This window comes from Hippocampus zosterae, chromosome 18 (assembly GCF_025434085.1).
Source record: "Hippocampus zosterae strain Florida chromosome 18, ASM2543408v3, whole genome shotgun sequence".
Taxonomy (NCBI): Eukaryota; Metazoa; Chordata; class Actinopteri; order Syngnathiformes; family Syngnathidae; genus Hippocampus; species Hippocampus zosterae.
The window spans coordinates 11,812,157-11,826,004 of record NC_067468.1 but is presented as its reverse complement, the minus strand read 5'-3'; the positions used below and the strand labels follow the sequence as shown (position 1 = coordinate 11,826,004).

Sequence of the window (13,848 nt, the reverse complement as noted above, 5' to 3'; positions counted from 1 at the left end):
AGAAAAAGACCTTTTCAAATCCAAGGTTTTTTTTTTCTCTTTTCATTCAGTAGCTGGTTGTTCTTGACCAGTTAGCATAGCAGCTAACAGCTAGCATGTATTCTTGAGCAAAAACTCAACCCTGTCACTCAAAATAGTAATACTGAAATCAATTTAGTCTTGAAATACGTTTGGACTTTTGTAAAACAGTTATTCAGCAGTATTTATTTCATCGTGTACACTGTTCAGGTGTCGAACAGCCAAATTGGAAATATTTTGAAAGATCACCAACGCCCCGCGACGTCTATTTGAACCCATTAGTGTGTGAAGCTATATGTTACTTTGGCCTTTTAACTAAAGCTGTAATATCTTCCCATCAGAATGTGCTGCACATGATTGTTTTTACTCCATAGAAACAAGTCTTGAGCCCCCTGACTCACGTTTGTGTTTACTGTACGACCCTGGCGGGCGGGTGGACCGATGGGTGGGCTGGCGTTCAGGAATGCGGCGCAGGAAGGGGGTGGGTGGGGGTGTGTGTGCTGCTCTCCTATCAACTCCCATCCTCAATTTTACATTGAACTGATATAAACACACAGCAAGGCAAATCGGCACCATGTGTCACGTACTAAGAGGCAGAGAAACACACGTAGAAACAGATTTTTATTCTGTAAAAAGTCTTATAAAATGAATAGTGTACAAAAATAAAGTTTGCAGAGAGCTTTGGTTCTGGAACACGAAACGACAGAAAGCAAAATCCTTCACACTGAGGACTCGTTCACATGTTTACTTTCCCTTTGCAAGCCTCTTTTCTGCTGATTAGCTCTCCCTTTTGCACCCGATTCCCAATTTTAGTTGCACCTCAGGGTCCTCAAATACAGACAAAATGCATGATGGTTTGCAAGAACGTGGACGTAATACTGTACATCAATTCTGACACAAGCGGCAACCCGAACGTAAGCGTGACAGTCCTCACTAGATGACTAATGAACAAAGAAAAATAGGGGACACTTGAGTTTGTGCTGTTTACTGCAGGGGTTCACAAAACCTGGGGGGTAGGGGGGGTTCTTGGAGAATAGTTGTCTTTTCCACAAAGAAAGCATAATATTACAAGGATAAACGCATGTTTACAATTCATTCGTTAAACTAAAATAAAATGTTATTCTCATCAGAGGACGCATTTTTATCTAGGCAGACTTTATTTTCATAATATTACAACTATTTTTTCCCCATACAAAAACCCTGAATTGAAAATTATGACATGTACGGTATTCATGTGTAATTTGTGTTACGATTGATTGTTTTTTTTTTCCCCCCTTGTACCCAAGAAGTTTGAGAACCCCTGGTGGAAAGAAGCGGGACGCATACGATGGGCTTCTGGGAAGTCTCCAAAGTTGTCATCTGGAAAAAAAAAAACTTGTGGACCAAGCAGAGATGATGATCCAATTGATGAGGTATGCTGCGATAAAAGTAAGATTTTCTCCTTCCTTGTGTTTGGCCTAAATTCATCTCCATGTTGTGGATTTGTGTGTGTGTGTGTCGAATGGGGGATTACATGCTGTAAAGCTGCCTCGCTTGTTGCTGGGTGGGCACAGATACCTTGGTCCCCTAATCCGTGGTAACGTCAAGACCCTCCCCGAGGAATCATTCTTCCACTCGAAGTGCTCGCCTGTCCGCTCTGCCTTTATCCGGGATGTTGATATGCCCTCAATTGAACATGTTATTGCATGTAGAAAACACGCAGGGACCCCTCCCCTCCCGGTTCCATCTTATTTAAACGTTTTTGCTTTTGTTGTAACATCAATTTGACGCCGACGGCGGTACAGTAGCGAGCGTCTCCCTTAAAACTGCCTTAGCCGGCGGGGGATGTTTGCTTAAGACTCATGTTCAAGGGGGATCACTTTCAAATCCTTTTTTCAGAGTGGAAGAGTTGGGGGGCCTGCTCCCCCCCCCTCGGGGATGAGACTAAGCGTTTAGGATTCGGATCGTTGATTGGCAGGCGGCTCCTTTGACTCCTAAGTCCTCAGAAACCACTGCTACTCTTTTTTTTTTTAATTGTATTTTCTGCTTGTAAACATGCAACCGGTGGCCAGGACTCTGATTCTCAGTCGGTCATGTGAAAGAAAAATTAACCAGGCTAAGATAAACCCAACCAAAAATAATAATAATAATAATGACAGTTTCTGACCATTACTTTCTTTTGGTCCTGAGTCACTAAATCCTGTCATACAGAAATGCCCGTAAAATTGGTACATCTGAGACGCAAGAAACGATGGGACACTGGGAAAAAAAAAAACCCCGATGTGATGTGTGAAAGGGGCCTTTGGCTGTAGCTCCAGATGTTTCCACCTGGTCACGTGCCAAACTAAAGACAAACAAAAAGCCCAAAAAGTAGAGGGGGAACAAAAAAAAACATCGTCTTCTTTTGGTCCTTGTCCCTATCCACTTTTTTGCAACGTTTTCGTAAAATTGCCAAATCAGAAATGTAATCGCAGATGGAACAATGCCCCGAGAAGCCGGCAAATTCATGGTCAACGTTGACCCTTCAACCTTTCACACAAAACAAAGACGTGAAGAAAAAGATGCTTTTGATGCATGGAAGTGGCTGTTGATTTTTGAGCCGTGTCACTTCCAGATGTTTCTGCCTGGCCATCTGACAGAGATTGAAAATGAACAAAAAAAACCCCCCACCAAACTGAAAAAAATGGATTGCAAAATATGCACATTGCTGGCGTAACCCACCCAGCAAACCAGGATATCCGGGTGTCAAACTTGACACCCGCGTCCCGTTTTTTGCCATCTCCTTTCAACCAGCCTCCGTCCTGCCTTTCTGATACTACCCTCAGAAGACGGTAAATTTGTGGGTCGGGTTTGACGAGAATCAGCAGGGTGGGGGGGGCATATACAGGTGACAAACTCTTGGCCTCAAGAGGCAATTCACTGAAATCTAACCTTGTTTTCGGATGACTTTGAATGGATGAAGCTTCCAGAATGGACGTGAACATGTTGACAGCGTCCAGGACAAACCAAGCGTCTCAATAAATAAAGACGACAACTTGTGTCGTAAACGAAATAAATAACAATAAGTTAATTCCATCTTAATAAATATACCTCTTCCACACAAGTGTATTCATACATACAGTATATACTGTATATATAGAGAGAGATATTTATACACAGTATGTCTATATATTCATATGATGGGGGAGGGAGGGGATCTGCTGAATCCTGTTGTTTCCGAAAGAGTCCTCACCAAAGAAAGAAAGAAAAGGATATTTCCTTGAGGCTTTCCAGAAGAAATATTGTTTTTGTCTTTTTTTTTTTTTTTTTTTAGAAAACGCAGTTAGGAAAATGAGGAAATGTAACAGTATATTATTTGTAAGTTCCATTGTTTAGGATTTTTTTTTTGAGTCAGTCTCACACACAAGCGCACCTCTTAGCCGAGTGTTTCTTAAGCGTGTGGTAGACCACGTTATCATCCAAGAAGGACAGGTCGTCGTCGAAGGCGACCGGTCGGCAACAGGTGCGAGAGGGCGCGTCCCTGTCCAGCTTGTTGCCGTGGCTGAGGTTGCTGAGGATCTTGTCGTAGTTGGTCTCTGCCTCGGCGCACGGGCCGCTGCAGTAGCGGAAGATCAGCTCCTCTTTGGTCTGGTAGCCCAGACCCAAGTCCGTCACGTTGAGGTGGACCTCCTTCAGGAGGCAGCCTCGACCGGCACGGGCCGACGTCCTCCCCCGTCCGCGTTCGCCCCGTCCCGCCTTGCCTCCGCCAGCCCCTCGGGTCCCGCCTCCTCTGCTCCGACCTCGCTTCCTGTCGCCGCCGTGTGCCTTCCCTCCGCCTCGTGTGTTTTTTGCCGCCCCCCTGTGCCTTTGCTCCCGCTCCTTTGGGCCCCGGGAGTCCGAGGATCGTCGCAATCTGCCGATTGTCGCCTCGATGAAGTCCATGACATCAGCAAACTGCTCCGAATAAGGACTCGCGTCATCTGCAATGCACGTGGAACATGGAAATGTTCAGTTTCTTAAAATCATTATTCTTTTTTTTTTTTTGAACCACCTAAGAATGTACTTAGATTGAATGCAAACGTATGGAAATAAAAACAAATTTAATACAACGGAACTGTATCTTTCCCCTACTTTGAGAGGGAGCCCGAGTGTTTAAAAAAAAAAAAAAGTAAATATCTACACTAATTATGACAAATTTAAACTATGTTCTAAACCGAGGACCATTCTTGGTCGAATTGACATTTATCAAGAAAAAGATATTCAAACTCCACCTGAGAAAACCAAGCACCCTTTGCGTCTTGTCCTACTACGTTGTGCCAAACGGCTTGTTGGCTGTAAAAACTCTGCTCCCAAAAAATCTGGTAGGATGTTCCGAGCGTGTCAGTCAGAACTATAACAAGTGTAAGAAATTTATCTCATGACTCATGCGTCTGTAGAAGTGATGACGAGTGGATGAGTGAATGTCTCAGTGGTTGTCAAACTCTGGTGTGTTAGCACCGCTGGATAAATGATTAATTTAATTTAAAAGAGTTTTAGATTCAAATGGCATTTCATAAGCATTATGTGGAAGCGCTTGGAAAGATTTCTGGTTCCCCGAACCTAAAACGTTTGAGAATCTCTGGTCTAAAGCGGTTTTCATGTTTGTGAAAGGACTAAATGTTCACCTATACTCCAGCTGCTTCCTATCTCTTAACAAAACACATGAAATCGAGCTAGCGTATTAGCTTGCGCCATAACGCCACTGAGGAACAGCTGCCGCCGTTTTGTTTGGTGCCCTCTTCAAAGGACACCGGGAACTGATGTGTTTTCATGTGAATTATTTAGAAGGAAGAATACCATGATGCGCCGCAAACATCTGCTGGCAAGGAGCAGGTCCAAAAGGCTTTTTTTTGGGGGGGGGATCTCACGCAGTGCCGCACCACACGTTGCTTCAATTACACACAATAATGCGAGCATCTGTACCTCCCGCTCGATCATCTAAGGAAAAATTGTTGTTCTGTTGCATTCCTCCCATGTCAAGGCAAGTCGGTTTTATTTAGATTGCGCCGATTCACAACAGAAGGCGCTTTTACGCATTGAGCAGGTCAAGAAGCGCACCCTCCTCATGCATTAATGAAAAGCAGTCGAGGGACAGACACGATAGAATGTTGGAGCGATCGGGGGAGGGATGAGAGAACAATGGCCGCAACAACAACAGTAATTCCATGATGGCAGGTGTCTGTGTCCGGCTGTGAGGCCTGGCAGGTTGCGTTGTGGCTTTGCGTTGTCGCCAGACTTTCCTTACTCAAGAGCTGATTGGATCCAAGTGGAGAGGAGGCGGAGTCTAGCTGTTTCGGCACCTTCGTTATACTTTGGCTTTTCCCAACATACCGTAATTAGACTTTTTGTTTTATGGTGATGTTATTTTTGGTTTGTTTTTTGTTTTTTTTGTGGAACGACTAGAAGGATTAGCTTGTTACTTGTAAAAGTGAGTTTGTCTTGTCATGGAGCAAATCGAACTGGTAAATCAAGGTACCACTGTACATACAGTAAACCTGCTTCTATTGCGGATTCTTTATTCACTGGCTGCGTATTTCACACATCTATTTATTAATTTACTTATAGGGGTACAGTTGATAGAACTTTTTTTTTCCGCCTCCCATTTCTTCTGGGTGTAATTCCGCTGTTGGCTGCTAGACGGCAGCAAATTTATATTTGCGCCATGTCATTTGGAAGAAGAAGAGTGAAAACAGGAAGTATTGAATGTGACATTGTTTTTAAGCCGGCCTTTTATGGCTATGGGTTGATTTTATAATCGATCTCTGGGAATGATTATCGTCGTTTATTGCGAGATGAGTTTGTTTATCTGGAAATTGGATTTGATGACTGTAAACGGAGAGGGTTCGGTACACCGCACCACTGTTTTTGTCTTAAATAATGCGGCTAATTCTTCTCAATATATTGTTTTAAATGTTTGTTTTTCAAGACCTTAAAACTAGTGATGTAACTTTACTTATCACTGCACTTCACAACCGCGTACCCCCATATTTATCCACACAATTTGGAGATTTGCCTCGACGCATATCCAAAATTGGCCCCATGGGATTGAAAAATGCGAAGTGGGTCACTTGGGTGGTGTAAATGCAGCCTGAAGACTGACGGGCAGCGTGCACCTGCCGCCAGCCAGCACACTGCGACTGGTTGCGCAAGTTTGTGCTGCAACTTATCAGCAGCACACAAACGCTATCAGAGTCACAATGCTTCAATTTCGCCATTTTTTAACACCCCCCCCCCCTCTCCCGACAACACTGCTTCTCTCCAATGTGGGCTTACACCGGTGAATCCCAATTTCACTTAAGTGGTCTAAAAAACTGTTTATTTGTACCGAATAATTGTGGGACGAATAAAGGATATCTTATCTTATCTTATCTTATCTTATCTTATCTTAATGCAGCTTTTTCTCGCTATTTATTCCAGGGATGTATGGTGACAGGCAGAACAATAAAATGTGAGAAATGTTTAATATATTTTTTTTTAAAACAGGAAGAAAAAGCTGGTCTTTTTTTGTGACGAATATTGGCTACCTAATTTCGACTGATTAAATTGGCCAGCTCTTTAAAAATAAATGAATAAATTGATAACAAAATAAAATCCACGGCGTGAATATTTTGGGCTTCTGCGGCAGCACCACGTGATTTCAACGCGGCGCAAACAGAAGAGAGGTGGCAGGTTAAAGCCTGGCTCCACATGTTCCATTCCCTATCCACTTCTGAACACCCCCCGCCCCCCCATTCTGCCTCCTGGGTGAAGATGATCCAGTGTCACGCAAATCCAAACAAACTAAAATTCCTGCCCAGCGTGGCTGTTAAACGCACACATAAACAAAACGCTTCAAACTTTCCACTCCTGGCCGACGCGCTTTTGAGCGTCGAAAAAGCACGCCGTTGATTTCTGACTTCAGGTCGCGGAGGCAGTGGTGAATGTAAACAGCGGAAGAGAGGCCAAGTGTTTGGCAAGCGTCCTCCGCGCTCATGGTTTGGTTCATGAGACGCGCCTGTTTTGACACGGGGGTGATGTAACACGGAATAAAACACAAATTACATATCTGCTGCCCGATAAGCTGTCGTCTGATGACTTTATCTGTGGGCCACGCTCCACCGGACTGATAATGGTGGGAAATCCGAACCGCTCGCTCGAAGAACTAACCAGGAAACCTTTGCCACTTGTATACGGTATGTCGTCTAACCAAATTAGATTCTTTCGATTTTTAACGTTTTTTAAAAAATATGATTTTTTTTTACAATACGGGCAAGGTCAACTTTTAGAATTAGCCATATAATTAACAACTGATTCACTGCCAAAATGTCATATTTTGGCAAATATATATTTTTTAACAATACAGAAACTCAATCCCAGGTACGCATTTATAATTATTAGAAATGTTTTCACGTAATAGATTAAAGAGGGTTTGAATCTGGCTTCCACTGAATGAGTTTTAAGTGCAAGAAAGTGGCAGAGAAGGCCCCCTAAGAGGTGTTCGCGAATAATCGCCGTTACCACAAAGCAGAAAAATGTATGCCTGTGATGATTATTGCAAGCTCTTTGTGTTTTCAAGTGGCAGTTCTTAAGAGGGTTCTAATTACTGGCACATCTATGCGAATTTCCATTAGCCCGCCTATGGCCTTTTGCATCATGTTTGCATTACGCTAGCTGACGTTCGTTAGATAAAAACCAAACAATTGACCTCATTTTAATTGTGATCACACTTTTGGCTACCGTAACCAAACCTGATCAAATGAACGAGGACTTTGCGAGCAAGAGCAACTAAGGAATACTTTGATAGTCTGACTAAAAATCCAACAAAGGAATACTGTGATTAAAGTATATTTTAATAGGTTTAACTTGTGCTTGATAAGTCAGACGGTCTCTCTTGGTTATTAGTTATTATTGCTATTAGTTAACAGCAGAGCCAATGCTGTCTTTCCGTTTGCTAGCCAGCAGGCTACTTTGCAGTTGACGGAGGATTACATAAGGGTGGCGCAGACGTTGGTCGAAAAGCTTACATTGATCCTCCATGGATATCTCCTGCAGGTTGCTTTCGGCACTGCGCATCGACAAGTTGGCCCCCTGGTCCTCCGCGGACTGGTGTGCAGAATCAGAGTAGCTGGCAGGGAACAAGGTCCTCTTGGCTGGATGGATGTTTTGGTAGAGAGGCCGGGTAGCGACAGAGCTCAGGAGCAACAAACACATGGCCGCCACATCCCATAAATTCATCTTAGACTCAGTTCCTATGAGGAGAGCTGCAAAATAGGAGAGAGATCAAATCCGACATCCTGTCCAGAGTTAAAGTGGGGGTAAATTAATTTGTGATCACGAATGAAGTACAGCGTGCGCATGTAACGACAAAAAAAAAATGTGGGTGTGAAATAGTTAAAATCTGCACACCAAAAAACTTAGGTGGCATGGGATCTGAATGAATGTGCACAAAATACTCTCTTGTGTCCATGAAACGGCTACAAAATAGTTTGATGTGCATACATAATATTGATTTGTGGCTACGAAATGTGTATAACATGCAAACGAAACACAAATTTGGGGCCACCAAATAAGACATAACGTATTCAAAAAAAATCCGTCCCCACGAAATCCATTAGAACGTGCAAACTAAATATGAACTTGTGTCCACGAAATCAAAAATATCACAGCATATAAAATCCTGATTAATGACCTTGAAAAGGGATAACATGAGCACAAAATGCATGTGCTCAAGAATTTGTCGCCACAAAATACCGTCGGTATAACGTACGAACAAAATCAAGACATGATGTGGCCACAAAATACTAATTTGTGGGTTTAATATTATTCCGATGAGCAACCAAGACATCCAGGTAAGCAAACCCATCAATTATATTAACATTATTAATTTGTATTTAGCGCACACATTATACATACATCCTGACCACATTCTTTTTTTTAATGTGCATGTTATGCGCGGCCACAAGAGTGTACAGTTTCGTATTTCATATGCATGTTCCATCATCATTATTGTAGCCACACTGCCAGCGAGCAACATATAGTGACAGTCACGACACGATACAGTAATCCCGTGTCCACCTGTTGCCATTCATGCAACCGCCCCGCAGTTCACACTGAGTCAATTTGTCAGACAAGTGAGACGAGATCATTATTTCAGTGTTCATACATTTTGGTTTGTTGCTCGTGCCCCGCAGTCCAGCTGCAAGATGAATTTGAAAGTGAAAAGAAATACTCAAGATGTTGTGCCGGTCGGGTCTGGGAGGAATTTAGATTGTCGTTATGTAGAAAAAGAAGTGAAAGTAATTCCAAGAGCTTTTGAAGTGGATTGAATTTGAAAGTGCAGTTTTAAAAATTAAAGGCTTGCGACTTTTAAGTTTTGTGCCTTTCTATGCTCAGTTTGAAAATGGACAGGCACGTGATTTGTTTAGCATTAAAACAAAGGGGAAAACATTGATTTATTTATATTAGTTATGTTACAACTGTACTGCCTCTCCCATGACAACAAATTATACCGAGTTTGACACTCACCTTAAAGATGGCCCATGCAGACCTGCACCTCGCTGCGGTTCAAATCCAAACGTCATATGTTGTCCTCGAGTGCATCCCAAAATAAAAGGTCGAGAAAAAAAAATCCCCACTTGTTTGCGCGACAGTTTTATGTCCACCGGTGGAAAAAAAAACAGCTGAAATGCCACACAGATCCAGAACGTGTGCGCACTTTGGACCTCGGGGATCAATGAAACACAATCTGCTCTCCACGCTGGGAATCCCAAAGAGGCAATCTCCCACTCCACGGGTAGCACAAATTGTTAGTTTTTCCCCCCGCGCCGACGCGTCCTTCCTCGACGCGCCGTCACATCCCGCGTACAGAGAAGAGCGTCGAGGGGCGAGCGGTCTCCATGACCACGCGTGGCTTTCTCGTCCTCATCGCGCAGCCGAGCAGCGCCGAGCCGCGCTCCGCGGGCACTCCGGAGGGATTTATAGTCCGTCGCGCGCCCGCTTAGTGTCCGCCCCTCTGGGAGAACAAACGGGAGAGAGTAAGAGCGCACGGGCATGCGTGGAAATAATACACGCTTCGCAGCCACTCTGGTGTAGTAGTTAAGGCACTTGCTCCATCGTTATGAGGGGGGAAATGCTATTTATCTGTTCCAGCCCCCCTCCCAACCCGCAAACCACAATTTTAAAAAAAAGTGTTTTAATAAGACTAATAGCTGCACAAATAAAATCATACATTAGAAATTAAATTAGTAATTAAATAGAGCAGTGGCCATGTTGCGCAAAGGCGCCTTGAGATGCGAGCAGTCGTTCACCCATTTTTAGAAAAAAAATTCAGCTAAGAAATCCCTGTAGCTTAATCTCAACTAATGACTCACATTTGTAACATCGTATTATAGCCCCTTTTGCAATGACAACTGGAACACAAACGGTGGAGCAACACCATTGGTGTTCAAATATATACATTTTTAAAAGCTTTATAACTACCGCAACAGTGATGCTAATTTTGTTAGCGCATCTAGTGTTTCACATTATGTATTAGATCGCGGATTTAAGGGGTGTGGGTTGATTAGCACATGCATTTTTAAAAACTATTTTAGAAGCTAAAATAAGTGGATTTGAACTTTTAAAATGATAGTGAAAATTGTCATTTTCATTTCCCTTCCAAAGCGAGACGGCAATAAGGATTTAATACTGAATTTTAAGTTCCATTCGGCATTGCATTAACTGATGGCTCAACCAATTTGGTGATTTCATGTAGTTCTTTGGCCGCTTAAGAGAGGAGGCACACTTGAATGCGTGAAGATAATTTACTTGTAAAAGTTGATTTACTCCTGAAAAATGTGTCTCCCCCTGGCCCCCCCAACCTCTCCAAGTTCTGAAACAATGGCTGCGCCCCTGGCCGCCTACCTTCACTGGAGCCCCCTGTTTGGAGTTTTTAGATATCTCTGGGATTATGTCACACATCCCCTTGTCCTTGGATTTGGATGTCAGAATGTGGAATGTGATCTGGGCACGATTGGAACCTCATCATTGGCATCAAGTTCCCGTTCTGCTTGGCTTCTTGTTGTTGACTAAATGTAAGGTTATGCTTTAGAAGGTTATGTATTAGAAAACACAGCAGTCCTTTTTCTTGAACTTCATTGCAACATTGATGCTGCAAATCCACAAAAGTTCCACCTGCCCAAAAAGCTCCCGACTCGGTTGCAGCAGGGATGAGCGTTCCTGTTCAGACACGTTTTTCCTTACTAGATCCTGGTGTGCCGTGCCCTCTTCATAAAAGTCAGCGGGGTGCCGAGCCAAATGCTGATTGTATGAATTCCTCGCTGTCAAGTTCTCACACGGCCGCATTTAGTCAGATGACAGCAATCCGTTTCTATGTATTGTGTGCTTGTAATTTGCCTTGCAGCACTTCTTTTAATTTTGTTTTCCTACCATGCTAATTGTTTTGCCCCGTTGCTGCGAAAAAAGCCCACTGTAGCCTCTCATAGTTAACATATGATTGACCCCCAAATCATTTGACATGCTAATGGTCCAGACACACCAGCATGCTGTGCGTTTGGTACTTGGGTTCTTCAGTGAAGACTTTCCCGACATATATCGGCCACCTCCTGATATGACTATCAAATCGCAATTTAAAAAAAATAAACACACACACCGTTTCATCTACATCACAAGGAACACATTACTGTTATTTATTGAATGACATGACAATAAATATACAATTAAAATACATCATACTCACCAGAGTTATATATTATTTATCATATTAACATGTGCAATTTTCTTATCTCAATGACAAGATATACTGTGCCTCAAACGAAATGTCTGACCTGCGGAGTTCCCCAAGACTCAATCCTGGGACCCTTATCATTCAATCTGAACATGCTTCCATTTATAGCTTCTGTTATTAAAGTGTCCTAAAACCACTATGCAGATGACACCTGTTCCAGTTAAGCGGGCAAGTGACATAATTTTCAACCAACTAGCGATGTTTGAGGGCGGACAGTACAACAAAACTTGTACATCTTAGGAATTCGAAAAAACCATCAAAGTACCGCCCCTCCCTCTTCCCAGGTGTCTTCATAACATGTCTTTGTCAATTTTGCTATTGATAACTTGATCAACCCAGTGTCCTAATCAGCACCGTAGAAGTGATGGAGCGGGATGGAGTGGCCCCTAACATTTTAGCACTGCAAAGCATTTTGGATAACCTTCATTGACGTGATGATGTCACAGCCTTCGAAGTGTCAGACTTATTTTGGGGCATACAGACTGAGGCAACATTGTCTCCTTGTAGCAGAGTCACCAAGAAGTCCGTCCCCCTTGGTTTTGTGACTTGCCGATGTGTCATACGAGACCCTCTGGTGCAGATGAGACACTTGGGCAACAAGGACGTTTGGGAGGGAGCGGAAGTGTGACTAAAGCCAAAAAAATGATTTAAGCTGTTCCATATATCATTTGGTCATTAATTTAGAGCACAGACACGATAGTCACACACAAAATTTGGTAGGAAATTGTTTGGAAAGGATGCATTGCTATTAGTTATCACCTCGGCAGGGCCGGATTTATCATTTAGCAAACTTGGGCGACTGATGAAGTCCTCTGTTGTGTTGGCACTGTGTTGTGGGTCGTTGACTTGTTGCGGGATGAAGCTTCTCCCAATTCTCCCCACCGTGATTTTCAAACATGGAATCACATTTGAAAAAAACGAGGAACATTTGCTATGCATCATTGTATTATTGTTTTTCTTAGCAGGATTTAGGGAGTTATGTGCCTCTATGCGTGGCGAGTTGTCATCAGGCATGCACATAAAGCAAAGCAGAAGGAAGTTGGTCCATTATTAGGACATGTCATAGTTCAGAAGTGGCACTGCGCCAGATGCCCGAGCCATTGTGGCACTCGGGTCGGCGCCACGCTTCCATCTGTTTCGCTCATTGCTCAGACCTCTTAGCTGCGGCATATTGTATGCTTGCAAAAATACACACGAGTGTGTGCGTGTGTGTGTGTGAGTGAATGAGATCAGTTGGTACTATCAAAGTTCATGCAGGACTATGACACAATTATAAATAGCAGAGAGGAAGTAGGTTTAAATCTCTTCACATGCCGAAACTAAAAGCGTTGAGGGAAGGATCTAGAAGAGCCCTTCCACAAGTACTCTGTAAGTGGGGTTCACACATTTTTAGTATCTTAGCCAATTTTTAAAATGTGAAAGAACCCTCCCATGACGGGGGTGAGGGGGGGGGGGGGGTGGCATGGACGACGAGCATACTTCTCATATGGTGTGTGGCGTGCTGGAGATGGTCAGCACAGCACCAAGAATTGTAATTGTAGTACAAAGAATGACCTGTGAGAGGCAGCATTGTGCCACAGGCTAATCAGATAATATAGTAGTAGTAGTAAAAGAAGAAAATGAACTGCAAGAACATGTTTTGAGTTTTTCTATTTTCAGGGGGTGGTCGGGAAGGATTTTTTTTCTCGGTGCTCAAATTCTGTCCAATTATCGGTTGCGTGTAGCCCGCTTGAGGCTATTTCCCAAAGCTTTGGGTGGATGACATGCACAAACATTTGTTATCGTAAATGTTGAACAAAATGACCGTAGTTCTAATTGTTTTCTGAGCAGATCCGGGAAGAAGAATATCAAATACAATACAATACATGCTGATTTATATAGCGCTTTCACAACAGCGGCAGCTGTAACAAAGCGCTTAACAAAACAGTTAACAAAAAAATAAAACATCTTTTACAATTGTTGGCCGAACCCTTTCTTTCCCTAGCTCAGTGTTTACAACACACATTAGCATACTCCTAACACACCCCATACCAAAGAATAATCAGTGAGAATAATCTTTTTTGCTCAAA

The 13,848-nt window shown here is 43.0% G+C and overlaps 2 protein-coding genes across 2 annotated transcripts in view; one reads left to right on the top strand and one right to left on the bottom strand.

Annotated features, from left to right (window-relative positions):
* opn4xa (opsin 4xa) overlaps window positions 1–13,848 on the top strand; it is a 33,930-nt gene that overhangs the window by 402 nt on the left and 19,680 nt on the right. The window contains exon 2 of the mRNA XM_052051655.1: window positions 1,305–1,430. The gene's annotated coding sequence lies outside the window, so the exon portion shown is untranslated. The remainder of the gene's footprint in view (window positions 1–1,304; window positions 1,431–13,848) is intronic.
* Window positions 3,279–10,090, bottom strand: gdnfa (glial cell derived neurotrophic factor a). Its single transcript, XM_052051702.1, has 3 exons — window positions 9,520–10,090; window positions 8,019–8,255; window positions 3,279–3,956 (listed from the first exon to the last, which is right to left on the bottom strand). The coding sequence occupies exons 2-3, from the start codon at window positions 8,227–8,229 to the stop codon at window positions 3,394–3,396; spliced, it is 774 nt and encodes a 257-aa protein (XP_051907662.1). The 5' UTR covers window positions 8,230–8,255; window positions 9,520–10,090; the 3' UTR covers window positions 3,279–3,393.

Coding starts and splice junctions, on each gene's coding strand:
- gdnfa (XM_052051702.1), bottom strand. CDS start 8,229: ATGAATTTATGGGATGTGGCGGCCATGTGTTTGTTGCTCCTGAGCTCT. Junction 3,957..8,018: donor GATATCCATGGAGGATCAAT/GTAAGCTTTTCG, acceptor CGTGCATTGCAG/ATGACGCGAGTCCTTATTCG.